At 44.6% G+C, this 26365-nt stretch overlaps 1 protein-coding gene across 1 annotated transcript in view; it reads left to right on the top strand.

Moving 5' to 3' along the window:
* Window positions 1-26365, top strand: part of LOC138756820 (uncharacterized) — a 62095-nt gene that overhangs the window by 26845 nt on the left and 8885 nt on the right. Inside the window, exons 10-16 of the mRNA XM_069923210.1 lie at window positions 434-652; window positions 4378-5141; window positions 9443-9604; window positions 21247-21389; window positions 25265-25456; window positions 25603-25774; window positions 26304-26345. Of these exons, the coding sequence (XP_069779311.1) occupies window positions 434-652; window positions 4378-5141; window positions 9443-9604; window positions 21247-21389; window positions 25265-25456; window positions 25603-25774; window positions 26304-26345 (1694 nt within the window). The remainder of the gene's footprint in view (window positions 1-433; window positions 653-4377; window positions 5142-9442; window positions 9605-21246; window positions 21390-25264; window positions 25457-25602; window positions 25775-26303; window positions 26346-26365) is intronic.

Raw genomic sequence — 26365 nt, 5'->3', positions numbered from 1 at the left:
ATCTCCAGCCCCTCTATTTGTTCATGCCTTTGGATTTCGATAAGGCCTTGTGCTGGCTTGCCCCTGTTTGTGTGCTCTCCGGTGCAGGGAAAGTCTAATTCTCCTGTTATTTTATTCCGTTTTCGAATCAATAGTCGAATATCAATTGTTAACGGAGACACTGGCAAAATATCACACATCAACAAAGACTCTCATTGTTATGGGGGTGTTCCCTGAGTTTCTGTTAGTTTGCAGTGTTTCATCCTGTCCTGTTGCCCAATAATGCTGGGGGGGGGGGGGGGGGTTCCAGTTCATCGCTTCCACTATTGGCTTCACAGTGCAAGAGAGGGGCAGCCAGGATTAATGAAGCGGAACTTTCGCCTTCGCTTTGAGTGCAGTTTGTTGATCTCGGATGAATGATTAAGCCTTCTCGCTGCCATTTTCGCCTCGCAGTAACTGGTTGGAAGGACGGGACAAAAGCCAACCTGGGGGCAGAGGAAGGACGAATGGGCGGATAGGTTAACTCTCGGGATCCCGCAGCTTGCAAACGGTTCCGGGCTCCGAGAGAGGAGGGGACAGCAGGGAAAGGACATCGAGGGAGATTCTGCAGCAGGTTGCGTGAAGTTGGGGGAGGACGGAAGCGCCCACCCGGTGAGCGAGTGGGCATTGAAAGGTAGGGAACACTTTCAGGGTCAGTTGGAAACGAGCACGTTGGGTGTCCCGTCTCGCTACTGTTTCACCCCCGTGGACGGGTTCAAATACTTAAACAAACTGTAATATTAATGCTTTTTGAAAGTTAATTTTGTTGATTGAGTTCAACTTGACTAATAACTGTACAAAGAAGGCGAGCGAACAGGAGGTGGGGGGGGGGGGGGAAGTCCGCTGTTTGGAAACGACTCCGGTGTGTGGGGGGCGAGAGGGGCGCCTCCAAACAGCGACCCACCCCGGGCTCCGCTTGCGCGTCTCCAAGTCTAATCGCCCTGAATAAAAGCTCTCCGTTTAATTTGTGGAGCACTTGCGTTTCGGTGGTGGTGGTTGGGGGGGGGGAGTGCAAATCGCGCAACAAACTGAAAATCTTTTTAATTTCAGGTTTGAAACATGATCTGCTGTTTAGTCTCACAAACACACACACAGTCTCACAAACACACACACAGTCTCACAAACACACACACAGTCTCACAAACGCAGTCTCACAAACGCAGTCTCACAAACGCAGTCTCACAAACGCAGTCTCACAAACGCAGTCTCACAAACGCAGTCTCACAAACGCAGTCTCACAAACGCAGTCTCACAAACGCAGTCTCACAAACGCAGTCTCACAAATGCAGTCTCACAAACGCACACACCGTCTCACAAACAGTCTCACTAACAGTCTCACTAACACAGTCTCACTAACACAGTCTCACTAACACAGTCTCACTAACACAGTCTCACTAACACAGTCTCACTAACACAGTCTCACTAACACAGTCTCACTAACACACAGTCTCTCAAACACACACAGTCTCACAAACGCAGTCTCACAAACGCAGTCTCACAAACGCAGTCTCACAAACGCAGTCTCACAAACGCAGTCTCACAAACGCAGTCTCACAAACGCAGTCTCACAAACGCAGTCTCACAAACGCAGTCTCACAAACGCAGTCTCACAAACGCAGTCTCACAAACGCAGTCTCACAAACGCAGTCTCACAAACGCAGTCTCACAAACGCAGTCTCACAAACGCAGTCTCACAAACGCAGTCTCACAAACACACACACCGTCTCACAAACACACACACCGTCTCACAAACACACACACCGTCTCACAAAGACACACACACCGTCTCACAAGCACACACACACGGTCTCACAAGCACACACACACGGTCTCACACACAGTCCCACCCACACTCAGTCTCACCCTCATAGTCTCACTGACTCAGTCCCACCCACACTCAGTCCCACCCACACTCAGTCCCACCCACACTCAGTCCCACCCACACTCAGTCCCACCCACACTCAGTCCCACCCACACTCAGTCCCACCCACACTCAGTCCCACCCACACACAGTCTCACCCACACTCAGTCTCACACACAAACAAGCACACATGCAGTCATATAGTCTCACACAGTCTCACAAACACCACACACCAATGGGAGGTGAAGAAAATTTTGTTAATCAATTTTACAGCAGTGTCCTGAGATATTAAATTGTTTTTGTTTAGTTTCATGTGCTTAAACTGTCCCAATTGCTCAAATTCCCATAATATTAATGTCATAGAGTTCAGGTGCTGAAACAGTCCATAGTAAAATTGGACAACATTTTGGCATGGCAAGACCAACAAAAGATAGTCTCACCCCCTACTTTCACGTTACCATAGTTATGTCTCCTACCCTCAACATCTTGGGAGGAATAGGTAATGTTACCATTGACTAGACACTTGATGTACAAGTGAGAAGCTGAGTGTTGTGTGCAACTTGACTCCCTAAATTCTTCCCATCGTGCAGTGGACAGATCAGGTGTATGATAGGGCCAGCTCAACTTCCCTGATGAATGCATCATCCATAATAGTGGGAATAAGCTCTGTGCTATCCAGGACAAAGCAGTCCATTTGACTGGTGCTCCTGCAATCTCCATCAATATATTCACTCCCTCTTCCAGCAATGTGTGCCATCCACATAATATACTGTGGTTTCTTGCCAATGGAACCTGAAGCCATGACCTCAACCACAAAGATGGGCAAGAACACTGAGCTCATTCCTTACATCGTGGATGTACAAGATTAAAATGAATTTTAAGCTGCTTCTAATCTCAAAGAATGAGTGAACTTTAATCTAGAGCCCAGTGTGAAAACAATGGTCTTGTACATTGAGAGAGCCCCAATAGCTACTCATCACAGCCCTGATACCCACCCCTCCCCCCAACACACCACCATTTATGTCTCCTGGTATTAGGACCAATGATTGATGCCCTTGTCCACAGCATCCACAAACCCCAGGTATGTCATTTTATGAGGTCACTATTTTATTAGTAAATAGAATTGCACTTCTCAGCTTCCCTGCCCAAATTGTTAACTCAAGTTTGGCCACATCAGCGGGTTTCAGTAGCCCTGGTTACTCTAAAACTGTGTGATTTGGAGAGCTCTGAACAGAGGTCAGTCTGATTTTATTGATAGACAAGCAGGCTCTCTTCCTTTCAATACCACCCGAATGTCCATCCAAGTTAATGAACCCTGTCTAACCCATCCCCCTAAACTCCCTCTTCCTAAAGCCACCACCATCTGACTCTGCCTTGCCCACCTGCCCTCCAACTCACCTGTCATCCTTTCTGATCCTTGCACTGGATGCAAATAAAAGCCTTTTCCATATGTAAAGCCAGTCTTCTGATATCTTGTGCTTCAGATCATGTGGAACTTTCAGGCATCAGTCATGACCAACCTAATCATTAAGATATCTCACCACAAACTGTTAAAGCCTTCACTGTGGCCAGCGAAGAATGACTTGCATTGAATTTTGATTTACTCCTGCTGGACAATGTGTGAAGGCTAAATGTTTGATTGTAGATAAAGTCCAATTCAACTGTTGTCTCAAACACTGAGTTCTCACCTCTGTGGTACTAATAGCGACTGTGCTGGGATATGCTCCTCTGATCTCCCTTCTGATGGGCATATAAACATTCACACCCAGTGCAGGGAGTCTGAATCAAGAGGGCACTTGGCTGCATGGTTCAGTCCAGGTTAATCAGCGTTGGAGAGCTGTTCTGGACACAACACTCAGTTATAGCAAGGATACCACCTCCTACCTTTACAGCACTCCCTTTGTGACCATCTCTACATCGCTTCGCTGAGCACCTTTGCTCTGTCCGCATAAATGACAGGGATCTTCCAGTGGCCAACCACTTCAATTCTGCATCCCACTCCCGTGCTCAAATGTCTGTCCATGGCCTCGTGTACTGACAAACAAAACCACGTGAATTGGAGAAACAGCATTTCATTTTCCGTCTGGGCCCTTTCTAACCGGGTGGCATTATCGACTTCTCCCGGTTTCTGCTAGCCCACTCTCCATTCCCCCTCCCTCTCCATTCACATCCATCCCTCCTCCCCCTGCTTGCTGGTGCACCCTCCCTCCCTTATCCAACTATTACCTCCTGCCTTTGGGACCATGCTCCTCCCCCATCCCTCCCTCCCCTACCATTTCACCAACATTTTGTCCATCCCTTGATGAAGGGCTCAAGCCCAAAACGTTGGTTATTATATTTATCTTTGCTATATAAAGTGCACAGTTTGACCTGCTGAGTTTCTCCAGTGTCGTGTATTAACTTCAACCACAGTTTCTGCAGACTTTCCTGTTTTACGTTTTATACGATTACTTGTTTTGTGGCCATTGACGTTGGTCAATGTTTCTCCTCTTGTCTAGGTCCCCTTGCCATCATAATGTATGAGAATCGACCCTATGGCAGTCCCCCTGCCTACAGTCCCACACAGTACAGCCAGCCTGTGGCCTACAGGCCCTCTGTGGGCAGCTTTGAATTCGATGTGCGTTCACCCCCACCTGGCTCATACTACATTGAAGATAAGCCGCAGCATTTCTACAAGTGGAGCTCCCCCCCGGGGATCATTCGCATTTTAGAAGGAATCGTTATCATCTTGTGCCTGGCTATCTTTGCCTGCGTGGCATCGACGTTGCAGTGGCAGTACGGTTATGGTTATGGCTTAGGCCTCGGTGGAGGACTTGGAGTTGGAGGCGGCTTTTACCCAGGAATGGGAGGAGGTGGCTATTACCCAGGATTGGGAGGAAACAGCTATTATCCCGGGATGGGTGGCTATGGCTATGGCAGAGGCACCACTGACCCCAGGGCTGCCTCTGGCTTCATGATTGCGATGGCGGCAATCTCGTTTATTGTTGTCCTGGCCTTCTTCATCACCAGTATCAGCAAGTCTCAGAACTCCAGGAGTCGGAAGTTTTACCTGTTGGTGTTGGTATTCAGCGCTATCCTGGGTGGGATGGAGCTCATCGCCAGTATTGTATACATCATGGGAGTGAATCCTATGGCTAGCAGTGGAGGATCCATGTACTACAGCCAGATCAGGTTAATATGCAGCCGGTTCTACTCAGGAGGTGCAGGGATTATGTTGGGCAATGAATATCTCTATCATTATTGTGTTGTGGACCCTCAGGAGGTGAGTCACACTTTACTATTACTCCGTCCCAGTCTTCATTTAGAGTGATTCCTGTGAAGATTTACTGTAAAACATGATAAAGTTCATGATGTCAAAATATCTTGATTGTTGAGTGTCATAAATATTGGAATCTTTTTGGTTTTGCTCTGATCATTTACGGGACTAGAGCAGCAGGCTCATTCATGGCTGACATGTATTTGAACTCTGTTTAGTCTCTCTGGCTTCAAACTGTTTGATATCCTCACTTAACGTTACCTAGGGATAAGTATCAACTCTTGGGGATTGAACCGAATCTCAGGATTTGAAACAAATTTCTAGGAGACACTTCCAACATCCCAAGGAAGAAGAAAAAATAATATTGCTGCAGAATTCAACAATTTTGGGTCATCCAGGTTTAAAAATATCAGGCATGTGAAGGGGGCCAGTGAAGGAAAATGGCAGGCAGGCAAGAACAATCTGATGAAGTGTCTTGCACAGTTTCGGCTGGTAGAGTGCAATGAACCACATCAGGTTGGCTGAATGTAATGGACGACATCAGCCTGGCAGAGTGGAGTGGATCACATCGTGTTGGCAGAGTGCAATAGATCATATCTGCCTGGCAGAGTGTAATGGATGACAAAAGCCTGCAGAGTGCAATGGATTACATCACATTGGCAGAGTGTAATTGACCACATCATCCTGGCAGAATGTAACGGGCCACATCAGGTTGGCAGAGTGTAACGGGCCACATCAGGTTGGCAGAGTGTAACGGGCCACATCAGGTTGGCAGAGTGTAATGGGCCACATCAGCCTGGCAGAGTGTAACGGGCCACAATAGGTTGGCAGAGTATAATGGATCACATCAGGTTGGCAGAGTATAATGGATCACATCAGGTTGGCAGAGTATAATGGATCACATCAGGTTGGCAGTCCAAAGGCAAATACTGCAGATTCTTCTTATCTTTGAAGCTGGAAATACTCGATAGATCAGGCAGCATGAATGTTACAGGTTAATGGCTCATTTTGGAGGGTGTCAGTTTGATGAATTGGTCTTGACTAGTCCCACTCTTTGGTAATACAGAAGAACCAGAAGGGTGTTTTGGTACTCTAGTGGCTAAATTATGGTAGAATCCGTATGCCTGAATTAATGATCTCATCTACAGCTTCCTAAGGATATGAAGAAATAATAATTCTGAATATAAAGCGTGCTTCGGCAGTAGTGACTGTGAAATCACTGTATAGTAATTAAAATCTCAGCCAGTTCACTGATGTGTTCCAGGGAAGGACCTCCTCCACCCTTACCCAGTCTGGCCTTGTAACTCCACAACTATGTTGACGTTGACTCTTAACTGCTCTCTAAAATATCTAGCAAGCATGGATAACTACAAATTCAGCAATATATCCCAACCTTGCCAGTGACACCTCAAACCAATCACACAAAATTATGATAAATTTAGAATTTAATCAGCTTCTTATCAGTAACTTCATTGGAGGTGAAATTTCAATGTCACCACATGCCAACAATAAGAACATAGGCTGAGTCCATAAGACATAGGAGCAGAAATAGGCTATTCAGCCCATCGCCCTGCCATTTAATCATGAGCTGATCTACTTTCCCACAGTCCCACTGCCCGGCCTTCTCCCCATAACCTTTGATATGCTGGTTAATCAAGGACCCATCAATCTCTAGGTGTTTTCCTGCTGGGCCTCTGCTTTGAGGCCATCTGCAGAAGTGGATAAAAAAATATAAACGTATCGGGCTGCTGCAGTGCTGTTTTTATGCAAAGCGGAGCCTCGGTGCGTCATCTAGAGCCGCTGTAGGTGGGGCGACTGTTGCCGTGCTGCTGCCAGTCATAAGTACACGGTAGAGCAATGGCCGTCTTCCCTACCCATAATCCTCACGCAGCTGGAACCGCTCTGTGTTTCCTAGAATGGTTCCAGCTGCATGGGGGATTATGGGTAAGGAAGACGGCCATTGCTCTGCTGTGAATTAAGCCACTGGAGCTAACGAGCAACCCCGAAAACCAAAGCGACCCGGCGAGGTGCTGGAGCGGCCCTCCTGCCAGCCGCCCCTGCCCTGAGGGGATTATAGAGGGAGAGGGAGGAGAGACACGAGTGAGTGAGATGGGTCGTGGGCTGACAATGTCACCGCAACATCATCAGCCCGTCCCTAGCCAGTTGCTTGCAACGGCAGTACATTCATGCCAGGTGGCAGAGCGGAGCTCTCCACCACTGACCCTTACCCCGAGAGGGATTGCAGTCGGTGCCTTGGAGCCGGCCACAGCACATTCATAGAGGTAAGTCTCCCGACATAAGGCAGAGAATCTCTGCCTTTACACTCAGGTTTTTTTGACTGTATGAAAGGGCCTTCTGTCTTAAATACACCCCATAACCTGGCCTCCACAGCCACGTGTGGCAACAAATTCCACAGATTTATCTCATAGAAGTTGATAAATTTTTGGAGATGCTGTTAACATTTATCCAAAAAAAAACATAGAACAAGTGGAAAATGGAATTTGAAATAATTTGGGTAGTTTAAACAACTCTTGGAATTTATTTGGGAACTAATTCACTAAAATGAATAAAGCAATGTAATAAAAATTACTTCTTCAGATTCACCAAACTGGACCAGCCATATAAATAATTTTAATTCAGTATCCTGCAGCAAGTGGCTCACCTCTTGGCTCCCAAAACCCCTCCAATTTCCACAATGCGTTGTTGAGGGTATGATGAATATTCCCTCTCACCTGAGTGGGTGCAGCTCCAACCACGCTCGAGACAATCAAGGACAAAGCAGCCAACTTGTTTGGCACCTGTCCACCACCATTCCCACAGTGATCGATGGCCACCTACAAAAGGTACGGCTGTCCCAGCCTGGATTAACATGAACTGGGACGACTTCCCAGGTCTGAGGTACTCCGCTGCTCAGAAGAGCGAAGGCAGCAGCCATCCAGGAACTCTCTCAGGAACATAGCAACTATTCAGGAAGTCAGATCCCCCCCCCCCCCCCTCTGGTGCATTGGGCCTGGGCAATAAATGCTGTCCTTGCCAGAAATGCCTTAATTCCATGAGAGAAATACAAGTTAGTTCATAAAATGCCACAACCATGAAAGAATACCATAAACCACACAATATTCTGAATGGGGTCAAGTGGAGCTAAGCTAGAGCATCCACCATTATCTTATCAGGTAACAGACTCAAGGGGCCAATTGGCCTATTCCTTTTCTCATTTCTTAAGGGGGCAACAATGTGAAAGAGTGGAAATTCTTGGAAAGAGTGTAGGAAATTTGCTCCTTCTCCATCACCGATCAACAATGCACATCCACCTTACACAGTTTCTTTTGGTGTTTTATACCTGTTGGGCTTCGTCACTGGAGCTTCCTCCCATCTTGACTTTTGATCTCTGGGGGTCATGCTTCCTAATCCATCCCTTGAGGATCTTCTGATCATCAAAGGAATCCTCACCACTCTACGCTGATGAAAGTTCAAAGAGTAATCACTTTTGAGTACCCTCAATCTACCATAGATTATTTCTTGGGATTTTTAAGATCTTAATGCATTAGGGTTAACCAAAATAAAAGCAAATTGTTAAAAATAAATAAAGAAAAACAAAAAAAAACATCAATGACTATCTTAGACTGAAAATATTCAGTTCATCTGTAGCTCTGTGGGTGACATGTTCATCCCTATCGAAACCTTTGTGGTTTGAGTCTCACTGCAGAGAACAGTGCTCAGGAATCTGGGGCAGATATACCAGTGATATTTTTTTTCCAAACTGCCCCCCCCTTAACTCACATTCCCCCTCAATCAATCCCTATGCCATCAGTGCTCTGTGAGGGATTGCTTAAGGGGGTACGTGAGTGGAAAGAAAAAGTTTGAAAACCACTGTTTTAATCGCACCTAATTGACTCGTTAGGTCCACAATTTCATAACTCCAAAGAAAATGGGCCAATAACAAATTTTATCAAGCAAAATATTTCAGTAACAATTGGGTCTAGAGCAGCACCAGGTTCAAGAGCAGCTGCTATCCCTCCACCATCAGACTCCTCAACAACAAAATCGGGGACTCATTTAAGGACTTTTACTTTTGCACTTTATTCTCTATTGCACAGTCAGTTTGTTTACATTTTTAAAATTTGTTTACATGTGTATATTGTGTATAGTTTATTTTTTGCACTACCAATAACTGGTCATTTGGCCTTGCCCGCAGTAAAAGAATCTCAGGGTTGTATGTGATGTCATGTATGTAGTCTGACAATAAATCTGAATCTGATCTGGAGTTCTGTGTTCCTCTAATCCAACTTCTGCTTGTTCACTCCTAGGCTGTGGCAATTGTCTGCGGCTTTCTGGCAGCGCTGGCATTTTGTATCATTGCTTTCTTTGCTCAAAGAGTACGTCACAAAATATGGAAATATGGGAAGCCCAATATCTTCTGGGACAAGAACCTTGCTGATGGTGAGATGGGACCAAATGTGGAAGAGTGGGTAAGTGAAAATGTTGAGTCTTCCTGGTTCAATCCCCAGTCAGTGAATCAGTGAACTCTGGCTGAACTGTCTCTGGGTGAACGCTTCTAAGTGTACAAAGAGAGTCAGGGAAACTTGATCAGGATAATCTAAGTTCATCCCAGTTACAACAGAGAAAAGGGTGGATAAATGTTAAGGTTTAAAAGGTCTCGTGCTTTAAGAGACAAGAGGCGCTAACGGACCATCTTCAATTAGCCAGAGATGGATATTTGACAGGGTGAATACTTTGGAGCTCGACTTGTTTCTCTTTGGAATTGCACACTGTTTACTTTCTATATAAATGGAAGAGATGTGAATGGGATTGATATCCACGGGGTGCAGTTGGATTGGGTGGGCATTGTGGGAGCTGGTTGTACCTGTGGTCTTCAGCTGGAATCTCAGTGAGGGGAGACATCTCTTTATGCAGAGGAGACGGCTTTTCTCCAACTGTGCTTCCTTATGTTTTCTTAGCGTGATACAGGCATGTGGTGGTCAGCAGGATTGGATCAGAGCTTTTCTTTATACCATGCTCTTCAGAGTTAGTGGGGAAAGGGGATTTCCATCTTGTTTGTGCAATCATTTCGGACCCAGAAATGGAAAATGCATGTGCTGATGCCACAGAGACCAAGAGCAAGTAGCAGGAGCATTCAATGGCCTTATTATGTTTCTCTGTACTTGATGACAACACCACAGTCAATTATTTGGTGTATAGTGATTGGATTTATCACGTGCACAAAGTGAAACACTAACACATCATTTAGATAAAGCCTCAGCTGTTTGATGTTTGCTATTAACTGTTGTAGTTGGGTTTTTTTTACACACTCACAAGGATGAAATAAAAGGCATCTATTTTCCTAGAACGCACTTATAGTGTTTTCATAAAACAAAGACTTTTTAACAAATTTAAACCGGTCACTGAGATTTATTTCTCAATATCAGGACTTTATTGAGCCATTTCTTGAAATATTTCTCCGCACCCAACCCTTTGATTCCTCACTGAAAGGGGTTATTCAGCCCACAGCTTCTAATAGTTTGCATTTCTTTTAACACCCTTAAGTGTAAAGCACGGAAATCAGCAGACACCGTGATTGAAGTAAAAACACAATGCTGGAGGTCAAGTGCTCAAGCCCGAAATGTTGGCTATATATCTTTATCTCTGCTATATAAAGTCTGCTATCTGACTTGCTGAGTTTTTCCAGCTTTGTGTTTTCACTTTAACAACCTTTAACGTGGTTTAAAAAAAAATACCAAGGTGCTTCCGAGCATCACAAAAGCACTGACACAGTTAGGAGTGATTAGTGTAGGTGATCAAAGGTTTCGTCAAAGAGGATACGTTTTAAGAAATGCTTTGTTGGAAATGCCAAGAAATAAGAGGATTTTCAGATTTATTGTCAGGGAACATAAATGAAATCACATACAACCCTGAGATCCTTTTTCCTGTGGGCAAGACAGAATTACCACTTATTAGTAGAGCAAAAAAAAACTGTACACAATGTAAATAGAGACGAAAACAAACTGTGTAATGTAGAGAGAAAAAAATCAATAAAGTTAACTGGCCACTGTATCCCACTCACTCAAAACCTTGACAGCCCTCACCATTGGCATGTATTTGAATGAAAATATCTCCAATGCAATTCTCCTCTGAAAAACAATGATGTTCAGCCATCCCAGCTTTCATGACACATTGTCAATTCAGCTGTCTTGGAATCATGCATCAGGTGAAAGAGTGCAGCAAAGAGTGAAGGTGGCCCACTCAACAAGACCAGGGTTCCTCAAAGCTCAGCTTTAAGGCTGTTAGCAAATGGTTTACAAAGCCTTCAACACTGACTGTAGCCAATGAGAAATCATAGCTGATGACGGAGGGAATTGTTACATTGGCTCTGGGGAGGGATGCAGCTCTGCACTGATCAATGAGTTTGACCACTCCCTAGTTGGCACTTATACTGTGAGCAAGAGCACAGAACCATTGTTCACCCATTTCCATCTAGAGCACACACCGTGTTTCCGGAATTGCATTGATCAGAGTCCAGAGGAGTGATCTGACCCTGGCAGTTTGCAAGCTGCATGTCCATCTTCTTTTCATGAGAATAAAGATAAATCATCTTATCCAGATTCCAGTAGTGAGAGCATCTTCTCCACTGCCTACTCTCCATGACGACACATGTTTCTCTGGATATTGGAGCAAAACATTTCTGGTTTGTTTTAGTACAGTCAGCACACTTTGTGCAGCCTGCAGAGTTCTGATGTCAGCAGGGCACCCCATTTACCCATGAGAAATACCTCCCCATGCTCCTGATTGTACAGAGACTGTATCACAACAGCACTCTGTGGCACCTTCAGCTCCAGTTTATATTGGGAAGGTTGGGAATGGCTACAGTGTAAACAGTAATGCTAGTTGTGTGATGTTGAGAAAATATCAGGCGCACTGGTGAACTTCATGCCTATTAATGCCCATTCCTTTTGGCACAGTTTCATTCAGATGGCCAATGTAATCCATTTTAGATATTGTTTTTTATTATGTTCATAATTATTAGTGGGATACACTAGCTCATCTGTGGGCATCTGGGATTGGATAGTACACCACGCACTGCCCTCAGCAACGTCAGCCGACTAACCTATCAGACATGGAACTATAATTGCCTTTTACTGAACTATTAGGACAGTTGACAGTTCCTCAACATGATTATCCAACTGCACGAAAACCAACAAGGTCGGGTCAGATACAGCAATGAGCTCTCTGAACCCTTCTCCATTAACAATGGCGTGAAGCAAGGCTGTGTTCTCGCACCAACCCTCTTTTCAATCTTCTTCAGCATGATGCTGAACCAAGCCATGAAAGACCCCAACAATGAAGACGCTGTTTACATCCGGTACCGCACGGATGGCAGTCTCTTCAATCTGAGGCGCCTGCAAGCTCACACCAAGACACAAGAGAAACTTGTCCGTGAACTACTCTTTGCAGATGATGCCGCTTTAGTTGCCCATTCAGAGCCAGCTCTTCAGCGCTTGACGTCCTGCTTTGCGGAAACTGCCAAAATGTTTGGCCTGGAAGTCAGCCTGAAGAAAACTGAGGTCCTCCATCAGCCAGCTCCCCACCATGACTACCAGCCCCCCCACATCTCCATCGGGCACACAAAACTCAAAACGGTCAACCAGTTTACCTATCTCGGCTGCACCATTTCATCAGATGCAAGGATCGACAATGAGATAGACAACAGACTCGCCAAGGCAAATAGCGCCTTTGGAAGACTACACAAAAGAGTCTGGAAAAACAACCAACTGAAAAACCTCACAAAGATAAGCGTATACAGAGCTGTTGTCATACCCACACTCCTGTTCGGCTCCGAATCATGGGTCCTCTACCGGCATCACCTACGGCTCCTAGAACGCTTCCACCAGCGTTGTCTCCGCTCCATCCTCAACATCCATTGGAGCGCTTACACCCCTAACGTCGAAGTACTCGAGATGGCAGAGGTCGACAGCATCGAGTCCACGCTGCTGAAGATCCAGCTGCGCTGGATGGGTCACGTCTCCAGAATGGAGGACCATTGCCTTCCCAAGATCGTGTTATATGGCGAGCTCTCCACTGGCCACCGTGACAGAGGTGCACCAAAGAAAAGGTACAAGGACTGCCTAAAGAAATCTCTTGGTGCCTGCCACATTGACCACCGCCAGTGGGCTGATAACGCCTCAAACCGTGCATCTTGGCGCCTCACAGTTTGGCGGGCAGCAACCTCCTTTGAAGAAGACCGCAGAGCCCACCTCACTGACAAAAGGCAAAGGAGGAAAAACCCAACACCCAACCCCAACCAACCAATTTTCCCTTGCAACCGCTGCAATCGTGTCTGCCTGTCCCGCATCGGACTTGTCAGCCACAAACGAGCCTGCAGCTGACGTGGACTTTTTACCCCCTCCATAAATCTTCGTCCGCGAAGCCAAGCCAAAGAAAAGGACAGTCGAGAAGCCTCATCTCCTCCATCAGTCTTGAGAGATACAAATATTGACTGTAGTTCCCAGTCCCCTGGCCAGAGGATGGAGAGGCTCCTTCCTAACTTGCTGACTACTTCTGAGAGTTCTCATGTGTTGCCCATACTAATGGATCTTGTTCTTGCCACTTAGACTTATCGGTTTCTGGTGGAATGCTGAACAATTGCTACATTGCACGGCCAAGCTCTGTTTGGTTTATGATAAAAATTTCTTTCGGTTGAATTACTGATTAACTTGATTGTTGTTGCTTGGGTTTCACTCACTCACAGCCCCACCTCAATGCCACTGTCTAAACCATTTCCCTTTGCCAACTCGCATTGTGTAGAAGCCCAGAGGCTGAACCAAAAGACCTCCAATAATTCACTTTATTTAAAAGTGCAATGGGGATTTTTTAAAAAGTAAAGAAATACTTGCATTTGTTAATCTCCTGTCAGGGTATCCAAAGTGCCTGACAGCGAGTGATCTAATGAAGTGTAGTCACTACTGTTATAAATATTGTGGCCGATTTTCACACAGCCCGGTTCTCACAACCACACTGTTAAAGACCAGATAATCCATTAGGTGTTGATGATTTCCAGATTAACCTTGGCCTGATCACTAGAAAGAGCTCCCCTTCAAAATAGCCCCATCAAAACTGAGGGATTTTGACCTTTCATTTAAATTCTCAAATGAATTTGAGCTCTCAATGTGGCATCTCTCCACTATGGCAGGGAGCCTTGGCCTGAACTTTGATTTATGGTCTGTAGTGGCTGCCTATTCAGTAGTTGTTTCCATTATGTGGGCCATAGTTGGATGAAAGGATAATGGATAATGTTGATGGGGGAGGGGGGATGGCGAGGAACGAAGCTGATTGAAAATCTATGGATCTCTAGTTGCAGAAAAGGTGAGGAATACTGTTCTGTGCCCTTCATAATGTTTGGGACAAAGATACATATTTTCCTTTATTTGCCCCTGTGCTCCACAGTTTTACATTTGTAATCAAACAATTCACATGTGATATTAAAGTGCACATTCCAGATTTTATTCAAGATTATTTGTACACATTTTGGTTTCACCATGTAGAAATTACAGCACTTTATACATAGTCTCCTCATTTTAGGGCACCATAATGTTTGAGACATTTGACTTCACAAGGCTTTGTGATTACTCAGGTATGTTTAATTGCTTCATTGGTGCAGGTATAAGAGAGCTAGGCTTTATTCTAAGCTTTTGATCACCTTTTAGTTCTGTAGTTGATATTTTTAAACCAGAGTTGTACCAATGAAAGCCAAAGAAGCCATTAGGAGGTTGAAAAACAAGAATAAAATAGAAAGTGACATCGTCCAAAGCTTAGCATTACCAAAATTAACTGTTTGGAACATCATTAAGAAGAAAGAGTGTTCTGGTGTACTGGTGAGCTCAGTAATCACAAAAGGACTGGCGGACCAAGGAAGATCTCCACTGCTGATAACCATATTACCATATAACCATTTACGGAGTGGAAACAGGCCATGTTGGCCTTTTGAGTCCGCATCGGTTTACTAAAACAGCTCCACTAGCTCAAACCTCCCACTCTCTGCCAATAACCCTCCAACCCCCTCACCTCCATGTACACATCCAACCTTTTCTTAAATGACAGAAGGGGCCCTGCCGCAACTATCTCATTCGGAAGCTCATTCCATTCTGCCACCACTCATTGAGTGAAAAAGCCACCTCTAATATTTCTCCTAAAGTTTTGTCCCCTTACCCTTAACTCATGGCCTCTTGTTCCAATCTCCTCTGCCCTCAGGGGAAAGAGTCTGTTTATGTCTAGTCTATATATTCCTTTCATAATTTTAAATACCTCTATCAAGTCTCCTCGCAATCGTCTACGTTCCAATGAATAAAGTCCCAGTCTCCTTAATCTCTCCCTGTAATCCAGATGCTGTAAGCCAGTCAACATCCTTGTAAACCTTCTCTGCACCCTCTCCTGACAGAAGAATTCTCATCATAATGAAGAAAAATCCCCAAATACCTGTCCTACAGATCGGAAACGCTCTTCAGGAAGCAGGTGTGAATGTGTCAAGAACTACAATCCACAGAAGACTTCATGAACAGAAATACAGAGGCTACACTACACTGCAAGATGCAAACCAGTAGTCAGCCACAGGAACAGGACGGCTAGATTACAATTTGCCAAGAAGTATTTAACAGAGGCAGCAGAATTCTGGAAAAACGTCTTGTGGACAGATGAGACCAAGATTAGCCAAGCGTGGAGACGTAAAGACACTGCCCAAGATGCAAGATGCAAGGAACGCCATCTCATCTCATCTGTGAAACTTGGTATGGTCTGGGCATTCTGTTGTATCAGGTTGGCACCAGAATGTTTGTTACAGGGGGCATTAGCGATTTTGAGGGGGGCTCATTTAGTTGGGGACAGGATGCTGGCAGGGACCTGTCGACAGGGGTGTGGGGGTGGGATGGCAAGGACCTGTCATCGGGGTTGTGGAGGAATTAGCAGGGACCTGTTAACCAGTGGGGAGGGTATAGGGGGTACTGGATGGAACCTACCTGTCAATAACACCATCCGCTCCTCCGACATGGGGCATGAGGATACTCTTTCTATTGCGTCACGCTAATGAGGTGACCGGGAGCGGGTGGAGTCGCTAGCGTGCGTCAACCTAGATGCTACTGATGTGGGAGGGAGTGGGGCAGGTCTGATTGCCAGGGATGGCCGTGACCGAATGGGGGGGAGCACAACACCTCATTTGGGGGGGAAAATCCTGCAGATGCCCCCCTTGGCACTGACCCCCTGCTGCTATAGGGACTGGCGCACTTATCTTTATTGATGATGTAACTGCTGATGGCAGTAGCAAAATGAATTCTGAGGTGTATAGAAATATCTGCTCAAGTTCAAGCAAATGCCTCCAAACTCATTGGACGTCTTTCTACAGCAAGACAATGATCCCAAACCTGCTGCTAAAGCAACAAAGGAGTTTTCCAAAGCTAAAATCTGAAAAATGCTTGAATCACCTTATCTAAATCCAATTAAATATTCCTTCCATATGCTGAAGAGAAAACTTGAGGGGACAAGCCCCCGAAATGAGCAGGATGGCTGCAGTAGAGGCCTGGCTGAGCATCAGCAGAAAAGATACTCAGCACCTGGTGATGTCGATGAATCACAGACTTCAAGCAGCCATTGCATGCCAGAGATATGTAACAAAGTACTAAACATGGCTACTTTAATATACACACCATTGCTATGTCCCAAATATTATGGTGCCCCGAAATGAGGGGACTCTGTATAAAAAGTATTGTAATTTCTACATGGTGAACCAAAATAAAGACAAATACCCTTTAATAAAATCTGGAATGTGCACTTTAATATCACATGGGAATTGTTTGATTACAAAATTTAAACTGTGGAGCACAGGGGCAAATAAAGGAAAAAAATGTCTTTGTCCCAAACATTATGGAGGGGACTGCAGCTTTAAGATTCACCAGCCCAACAACTTGCCAGTAACACTAACACACCAAAACCTCCCAAGTCATGTCAATGGTGCCCTGTCCAATAAACGTTTGCACCAGTTGGACAGGAGATATTAAGAAAGGTGACCCAGAGTTTATTTTAATGTGTTTTGCAAAGGGGAAGAGGAAGAATGAATTCAGTAGTTAAGGTACACTTGTCTGCAGTGGAGTGATTAAAATTCAGAATGCTGCAGAATTCAAAGAGTGTGGGATTCTGGAAGTTTGCAGGGCCTGTCATGTTACAGATGTAAGGAGGAATGAGACTTGAAAGCAAACCTGGGTCAGCTGAAGGCCAATAAACTTTTGATTGCAAAGCTGGGAGGAGGAAATATCTAGAGAATGGGGAATTTTAACAAGAGAGAGGAAAGTTTCAAGGGAGCTCTGTGGGATCACTGGAAGAGGCAGGGTGCATTGAGGAGTCGTGATGTAGAGATAGAGTTGATTTACTAATCAAAAGGGGTCACCAGTTTGCCTTGTGTCAAGGTAGCTGCTGCCTACACCCTGTGTATGCTGCATGTGGCCTTTGTCCTGTAATGAAGTGAACAGCTTGTATTGCCATGGCTAAGTTCTCTAGGGCGGCTATGTCTGGTTTTGCACGTCTTTTAGAGCAGCTTGTTGTTTTCTGTTGGTGATGCTGTTGGAAGGCAGATTCTTGTTATCTCACGGCTCCCAGACACTAATTGGTTCAGATGCTGGGTAGGTTCATAGCCTGCAGCTGGACGGGGTTGGCTCGCCTCTCCGAGAGATTTTGACAGCCTGCTCCTTTGCATGGTTCATTCTCCGTGAGTCTGTGGCGTTTGGCCAGTTTGAATGCCTCATTTTGGTCTTTTTGGCTTAATTGGGCTTTAGGAAGGGCTCTTTGGCAACGTAAACAGCTGAATTGGCTCCTTCAGTGTGGTACAAATGGGTTAATCTCTGGTTGTACATTAACACTGTCATTCTAATTTGTTCTCTCCCAGGGACATAAAACCCTTGGACTTTCTATACACATCAAGCAATAAATATTCCTTTGGAATTCATCAGCATCTCCCCTTTACTATCACTCAGTGGAGATTGAGTAACCAGTTTCCTCCCATGTCTTACTTTCAGGGAAATCATTTTATTCAGGGAGCTAAAGACTGTGCTCACAGAGGACAATTGAAACAGTCGTGTAAATTATGATCAAAAGAAGAAAGGGAAGTGTGGTACATAGGGATATGGGAGAAAGGTGGGGGCCAGATGGTGTATCCTTGCACACTGGGGGGTTGGGGGAGAAGTTCTAGCAGAGATATTTGTGTCATCATTACCTATGGGTGAGGTGATGGAACACTGGAGGATGGCTAACGTTGTGCCTTTATTTAAGAAAGACTGCCAAGAAAAACCTGGGAGCTAAGTGAGCCAAACATCAATGGTGGGGAAGAGGGAGAATCTATCAGCATGGGTTTTGAGTGTGGAAAATTGTGCCTCACAAATTTGATTGAATTTTCTGAAGAGGTGACAAGAAGATTGAGGAGGGCAGTGTGGTAGATGATATCTCGTGGACTTTGACAAGGCCACTGTTGTTCATCTTTTATCTTTATGACTTGAATGAGAATATTGGTGAGTAAGTTTGCTGCGGATGACACTAATGTTGGTGGTAGACATTGAGAAAGGTTGTCACCTTCTTCATCAGCTGGGTCAGTGTTAGTGGGCCGAGAAATGGCAAGCGGAGTTTAGTTCAGATAAGTGCAAGGTAAAGCAAGCCTGAGCATGTCTTGCACAGTAAATGTTAGGGCCCTGGGGAGGGAGGGAAAGTGTGTGTGTGGGATTGTTGATGGTATATAATAGTGACTGAACTCCTTACAGTGCCCCAATTGTAATCTAACCATAGATTACGTTTAATGCAATTCCTGCTCTTTTCTGTTTCAGCCCTTGAAAAATGAATCCTTCCTCGTTTAAGTAGTCTTCTTAATCTGTGAAACACAAAAGTCTGCAGACGATGTGACTGTTGTAAAAACACACCAAAATGCTGCAGGAACTCAGCTGGTCTTGCAGCATCCATAGGAGGTAAAGATATATTATTGACGTTTCCAGCCTGAACCATCGGTAATATGTCTTTACCTTCAATGGACACTGCAAGACCGGCTGAGTTCCTACAGCATTTTGGTGTGTTTTTACTACAGTCACATCGTCTGCAGACTTTCGCGTTTCACTCCATTATGGGTCAAGAATCTCATCAGAATTTTTGGCAAGCAAGGGAATGAAAAGTTACCTGGGGCAGATATGTAGTCAGGAATGGAAACTTGAGATTACAATCAGCTATGATCTTACTAAATGGTGTCCAAGCTTCAGAGACTGGGTGACCTACACCCACTCCTAATTTGCATATTCATAACAATCATTCACTGACTGAAACCTGTCGCACTAATAAATACCACTTTAATTTAGTGTGCAGTGAAAACTTCCCCACTGGTTGACATAATTAAAAGTTTTCTGGGGATGGATGGAGCTGTGATCTGAGCTCGTGAGTGCCCTCTGTTGAAGCTTGGCTGAAAATGGACATGCGCATAAATTTCAATTGAACTTGGCCGTGATTTGCCAAGCAGTCAAACAGTGTCGTCACACAACTCCAGTTTCACCCTCAGTAATTAGCTGCTGTTGGCAACCTGTGTGGGTCTGTGATTGGAACCAAATCCTGATAAGATTCAGGAGCCAAGAGGAGGAAATGTCAACAAGGAGAAGCCAAATAACACCTCAAGTTCCCAATCTTGTTTTCATATCCCATCCTCCGACTTGTCCCTGCAGCATTCTGTTAGTCAGAATATACTATCCGCTTTCAGGTGGCCAGAATACCCAAACGTAAAGCCGCCTAAAATACCTGAATGCGGCTGTCGGGAGGCCACCTGAAAGTGGAGAACCCATCCCCAAGGAGCACTTACTCAACCCACCTCGGGGAGGTATATTCTCTGCTTCTGAGCGCTCCCTCTAGGCACCTGAAAGCAGCAAGGCAAAGCGGCTAGCAGCTTTCAGGTGTCTAGCAGGGGGAAGGCTGATGACAGTTAGCCAGTGACCCAACTCCCCGCGCCTGACAGCCCCCTGCCCGCTGCCTGACAGCCTCCCGGTGTGGGACTACAGGGATGGGGTGACCGGCGCGGGACTACGGGGCTGGAGCAGCCGGCGCAGGACTTCGGGAGCCGGTGTTTGCTCTGCGGCACCTCTCCCCGCTGCGGACCTTTCAGGTGGCAGGACACCACTTTCAGCGCTGCCACCTGAACAGCCTTTCACAGACACCCACAGCTGGCTCCAGAGCCGTATTCTCCCAGTGATTCCACCTGAAAGCTGATATATTTCCAGACCTGCCCTCTTGATCAACCTCAACGCTCATACACAATCATTGGTAGACATGCCTAAAGCTACCTGTGCCCCTAATGCTGGAATTTCCTTCCTCCTCCTCTTCAGAAAGATGTGGGTTCAAGTTGAAATCCAGAGTGTTGTAGACAAAATCCAGCCTGACTCTCCATTGTAATTCTGAAGGGGTACAGTCCTGCCAGAGGTGTCGCCTTTCATGCGAGTTCTTAAGCTGAGTTCCTATCTCCTCGCTCAGATGGAGGGAATTCATTTCAAAGGGCCGAATAGCAGTGAGGAAGGAGGAGTGGGCATGTGTGGCCTCAAGGGGAAGGTGCCATGGGGGCGATTGATGGGAAGGGAGGAGTGGATGAGGGAGTCACAGAGGGAGTGTTCCCTATGGAAGGCAGAGAAGGGAGGAAAGGGGAAGATGTGCCTCATGGTGGGATCCTGTTGTAGGTGACGGAAATGACAGAGGATAATGTGTTGGATGAAGGTACCTGCCGATATATTTACCTCAATCACAGTCTGCAGATTTTCATGTTTGACGCCAAAGGGAATGGACTGACACTCCATCCTCAATAGGTGTGGCCACATTTTAATATAGATGTATAGTGTCTTGCACTTCCTGTTTTGAATTTGTTTCATTAACTCAATGTATTTATGTTAATAAAGTGTTTGTATAAAAGAAAATTAGAATAGACTAGTTTATCTTTGAATAGCAAGTTAATGCAGTACTGCATGAGGAATAAATGTCACATTTCCAAGTTTGCTGAAAATAATAATTGAGATGGGGGTTTATGTGATTAGGTGAAATGCTGATTCCACACATTTTCTAACCTTTTCAGGTGAAGACGGTCCCAGCAGAAGGCAACGACGATACTGAAACCATTCAGTTCTCTGATAAACCAGCCAATGGAATCAATGTCATGGATGCCACAGATTATAACCCACAACCAACCACATACAACTTGGAGAGTCAAACTGACTTGTAAGTGTAATTACACCACCGGGACTGTTCTCAGGCAGCTGACGAGTGGAAAGGATTTCGAGGAGCAAACTTGCATTGAAATGTAAAAGAAAAGTGGCAGGAATGCTAGCTGGACATAAAGGGCCTGGTCTGGATGGCGTTCAATCTAAGGTTGGTGAAGGGGAGGACATTTCAGAGCCCCTGGGCAGAGTCTTCCAACACACCTATCAATTCGAGGATGGTTCACGAAAATTGAACATGACATCTTGGCTCAGTAAGAAGGGTAGAGCAACTATAAACCAGTCAGTGTAATCTTAAAGCCAAAACCAACTGTTGGAGGACACATCTATTGGAGAGTAAGAGATCATTGACGTTTCAATTAGAGACCCTTCATTAAGAATGGTCCATATTCCAGTATCGATAGTTTCCTGTGTCCAGTTTAATGTCAGCGGTGAGGGAAATTCTGGATACAATCGAAGACTGTCACTTGGACAAACAAAGATTGATTAGAGAAAGCTGGTATAGATTTGTTGAAGGCAATGTACTCATGTAATCATCGAATTTTTGGGGCCATAAAAGAGAGGGCTGATTTTTTACACGGGACAAACTTTTGACCTCGGTAAGTACCTATGTCATTCAAGGCATTGGTTGGTAAGTCCACGGCTGGGATGTTGAAAGTTCATTCGGGTCCGTGGCCGTGGAGCCAAGAGCTCGGATAGGTGGCCAGGTGGGGGTGAAGATCCATAGTTGGGAGCTCGGGCGGCCGGGGTATCGGTAGTTAGGATGGGTGGGAGGCCGGGGAATCAGGAGTTCTGGTGGGTGAGTAGTCGGGGTGAGAGTCCAATATCAGAGTGTCAGGAGCTCCTGTGGGCAGGCAGGGCATTGGGAGCTCTGGTGGACAGGGGTGTTGGGACCTCTGGTGAGCAGGCGGCTGGAGCAAAGGTCTGCCGTCGGGGCATCGGTAGCTCTGCAGTGGGTGGGCGTGGGGTGACGGGAGCTCCGGTGGGTGGATTGTCGGGGCCAAAAATCAGAGGGGGGGTGGGGTGTTATCAACTTTTACACAGGTCATGCAAAAAATAAACAGCTGATTTTGGGGGCAAAATGTGGGGAGAGGGGGTGTTGACTATCACATGCTATAAAGTATATGAGTATATACGGTGCATCTAATGGATTGAGAGAGTCGGTGAGGGAGTTGATCTGGTAGGCATTGAATTCCCAAAGATGTTTGATAAGATGCACATAGTAGGCTTGCAGTAACGTCACGTCAGTAACAGAAAACAGCGCGTTAGTGAACGTGGATTCTCAGACTGGAAGGAAAGGGTTCAATGGACCTCCCCAATGTCAGTCCTAGGACACCTGCTTCTCATAATATGTGTTGATGATTGAGAGAGTGTCACACCGTGTCCTTTCGATCAGATAAACTGTCTACCTGCTCTAATTTTCACACAGTTCCGAATTTGTAGATGGCACAAAGTTTAGAGGCATAGTAAACAGTGAATAGGTTCGTGATAGTCCACGAAGATTGTGACAGGTTGGTCACGTCATCTAGATTGCATGGGGTACAGAAATAGAGAAAGCTCTGGATGTGTATGCAAAGATCATCAAAAGTGGTAGTTAAAGTAGCATACCAGATCTTGAGTATAAATCTAGGTAAAGGACATAGGACAAAGAAAGTCATGATTACAAAGCCTTGGATTACCACAACTGGACACAGTACTCCAGTTGTGGAAAGGTATAAAGGCTGCAGAGAGAGTGCAGAAGGCACTTAGTGAAATAATTCCTGGGATGAGGTACTTTAGTTATGTGGAACTGGGGTTGTTATTATCTTAGGAGCAGAGGATGCTGTGAAGGGATCTAACAGAAGTAATTAAAATCATGATGGGTGCAGACTAAGTAGTCAGACAAAAGTCCTCCCTTTGGTGGAAGGTTCACCAACCGGGGACGTAGAATGAAGGTGATTGAAAATAAGACCAGAAAAAATATATTTACAGCCAATGGCAAGAGCCAGAAGTATTTGTGGGGGAAAAACTACTTAAGGAGGTAAGTATTTGAAAGGAAAAGAATGTTGCTGCAGGGAAAGAGAGTCACTGGATTGTTTTTACATAGATGCAATATACCTTCAGTAGATCAAATGCCTTTTTCTGTGCTGTAAACTTTCTGTGTTTCTTTGAAAACGAGGACAGCTTTTATGAATTTTACCACTGCTTGTTAGGGAGGGAGGCTGTGTGCTATAGAAAGTTCTGCGGGGAGCAATGGTTGCTTCTCCAATCTCTCAATCCCTTCTCTGAGATTTTAAACCCGTGTTTCATAAAGAATTTGGGCTGTATTTTTCTTAACATAAAGCTTTAGATTTTTGTGATGTCGTGTCAAAAATCTCTGTCCATGTGAATTCCAGTTCTCTCAAAGTGTTAATCGTGACTTCCTTTCTCTCCATTCATGCACCCCTGTAAAAACTGTACTCTGGTTGATCTCATACTTTTGCCTTAATTTTCATATGCCAAGTATGATCCACATGGTTAGCATAGCGATTAGCACAACACCTTTGCAGCTTGAGCAACCAGGGTTTGAATCCCGTGCTGTCTGTAAGGAGTTTGTACATTCTCCCCATGTCTGCGTGAGTTTCCTCCCACCGTTTTTAAAAAAAACAACGTACCGTAGGTCAATTGGGGCATTGAACTGTTACCCCACTGTATGTCTAAAAAATGTTTTAAATTTAAATGCCAATTCATTTCAAACTGTCCACGTCCTCCTAATTATACAGAGCCTGTTCACTGGCTTAAAAGAATTTGAAATTTTGAAATTTTTTCCTCCTCAAGATGGGTATTAATAAAGATCAAAAGAAGAGTGATATCCATAAGAAATTAACTAAATGCAGTTACAAACACTTAACATTGTGTTATCCTTTTAAAGGCCATAAAAAATCATGGATACAGGGAGGATTTTTGATCTAGTTACCTTGAGGCTCCCAATCAAACTGTAATGAATGCAACATTCTGACTAGATTCTTCAAGCAAGCCTATAAATGAGTGCCTTAATTTCTTTGTAGAGGAGTTTGTGATTTCTCTACTGACAGTGTAATAAGCAGGATTCTCAACAATATTTCTAACAACCTGATGTCAGGAAATAGTTTCAACATTGCAGGATAAGTATGAAATTTGGGCATGTACGAAAGTGAATACATTTTGGGAAGAACTGATATTAAATAAAATCACAAAAAATAACATACCAAAAAATCCAGAGATATTTCTTTTAAGTAACATAAGAAGTAAAGAATTAGGCCTCAAATTGGATAAAGCCCAAAAAAGATTCATTATGATAGCCTTAGGAGTAGCAAAAAAATGTATAACATCAACTCGGAAAATGGAAGAGAGCCTGAGAATACAGCAATGGTACATGGAAATTAATAAATGTATTCCATTGTAAAAAATAACATATAATTTAAAAAATAAAGTCACATTGTTTGAAAAAATTTGGGACCCATACATGAAACATAACAGAGAGAGCTTGCCTCGGACCTCCATTCCCTAAAATGATAAGACAAAACGATTAGATTCAGTGTGTAAGAAATAGATGACGCATTTTTCTTGTTTATTTTCCTTTGTGTGAAGATATTGTTTAATGGTTTTATTGTATTGTATATGTTGAATATTTATGGGTTTTGGAGGGGGGTGGGAAGAGGGGAGGGAGGGAAAGGGGGGAAAAAGGGAGAAAATGTCACTGTGTATATTTAATGAGAAACATTTATACATATTTTGGTTGATATGGTTCACAGTGTGAAAAATAAAAAAATATTTTTAAAAAAACTTTGCAGGAGAAGTCAGATTCCTTCTCCTGGGAAACATTGCCTGGATTTCTGGTGATGTTGTGACTGGTCTTTGTATGGGCTTTGTTGCCAGGTATCATCCCGCCTCTTACCCCTCAAGGAACTTCTGCACTTCATCGGAAGACTTGTCACGGAAGCATCCGACTGGTCGGAAGAAGGGCAGAATGAGACGCAGAAGGTCTGAAATGGACGAATCCCAATATGAGACAGATTACACAACGGGAGCAGAATCCTGCGATGACATGAATGAGGAGGAGTGGGGCAGGTGGGCAAAACTTGGGCTCCCAATATTTTCAATCTTTAAGAACTGCCGAAGGAGATAAATGTCTCATTAGATTAAGATTTGTCCTCCTGGAATAAGAAGCACAAGGATGAGTCATGTTCTAACCTTGTACCTCCTTGTCTTGTCAGCTTGTATCCTCCCATAACCTCTGACCTCATACGTCAGGAATACAAGAGTGAATTTGATACCGATCATCAAGAGTATAAACAAATTTGTGCTGAAATGAATGAAGTCAATAACCAAATTAATTACCTGAGCAAGCGGCTAGATGTCTTGACTGAAGATGACCCCAACTATCAGGTATGGAAACTTCCCATTTCTCCTGGATATCATAAGGAGATCACGTTTGCTCAGTCATTCAGTAAAATCATCTCTGATCTTTTACTCCAGGATAACTTTCCTCTGCTAACCCTATATCTCTTGATTCCCTTGAGCTCGAAAGATCCACTAATGTCAACATATGGAGCCTGCACTCCCCCCTCCTGTTTTGCCTTGATGGGGATGAGGAGGGTGGCAATGGAAATGCAGTGTAAATGCTGTAGTCTTTTAGTGGCCAGAACCTGCAAATCCTGCTCAAGCCCCATCCAATTTTATTTTTTTTTGTGTGCGGTTGCAAGGTTTAAATAATGGAATAAATGTGTGATGATTTTGAAATTGATGGGCTTTCTCTGTTTGCTTCAAACCCAGTTATCCCACCTTAATATTTTTGAGCTTTCTCGTCATCTTTACTGTTTTCATTCTCCAGACACCAGATCATTAGGCCTCCACCTTGCAGTTAATTGTCCATCAATGTTATCAGTCTGATCTGCTGGGTGTTGTTTTGTTCCAGGGGGTTGCCGAGGAATACAACAGATTAAAGAACTTCAAAAAGGTGAGTGTGTCACTGCAAAC

This window comes from Narcine bancroftii, chromosome 3 (assembly GCF_036971445.1).
Source record: "Narcine bancroftii isolate sNarBan1 chromosome 3, sNarBan1.hap1, whole genome shotgun sequence".
In the NCBI taxonomy this organism is placed as follows: Eukaryota; Metazoa; Chordata; class Chondrichthyes; order Torpediniformes; family Narcinidae; genus Narcine; species Narcine bancroftii.
Note: the sequence above shows the minus strand (reverse complement) of the source record. Positions and strands in the feature narration are given on the sequence as shown.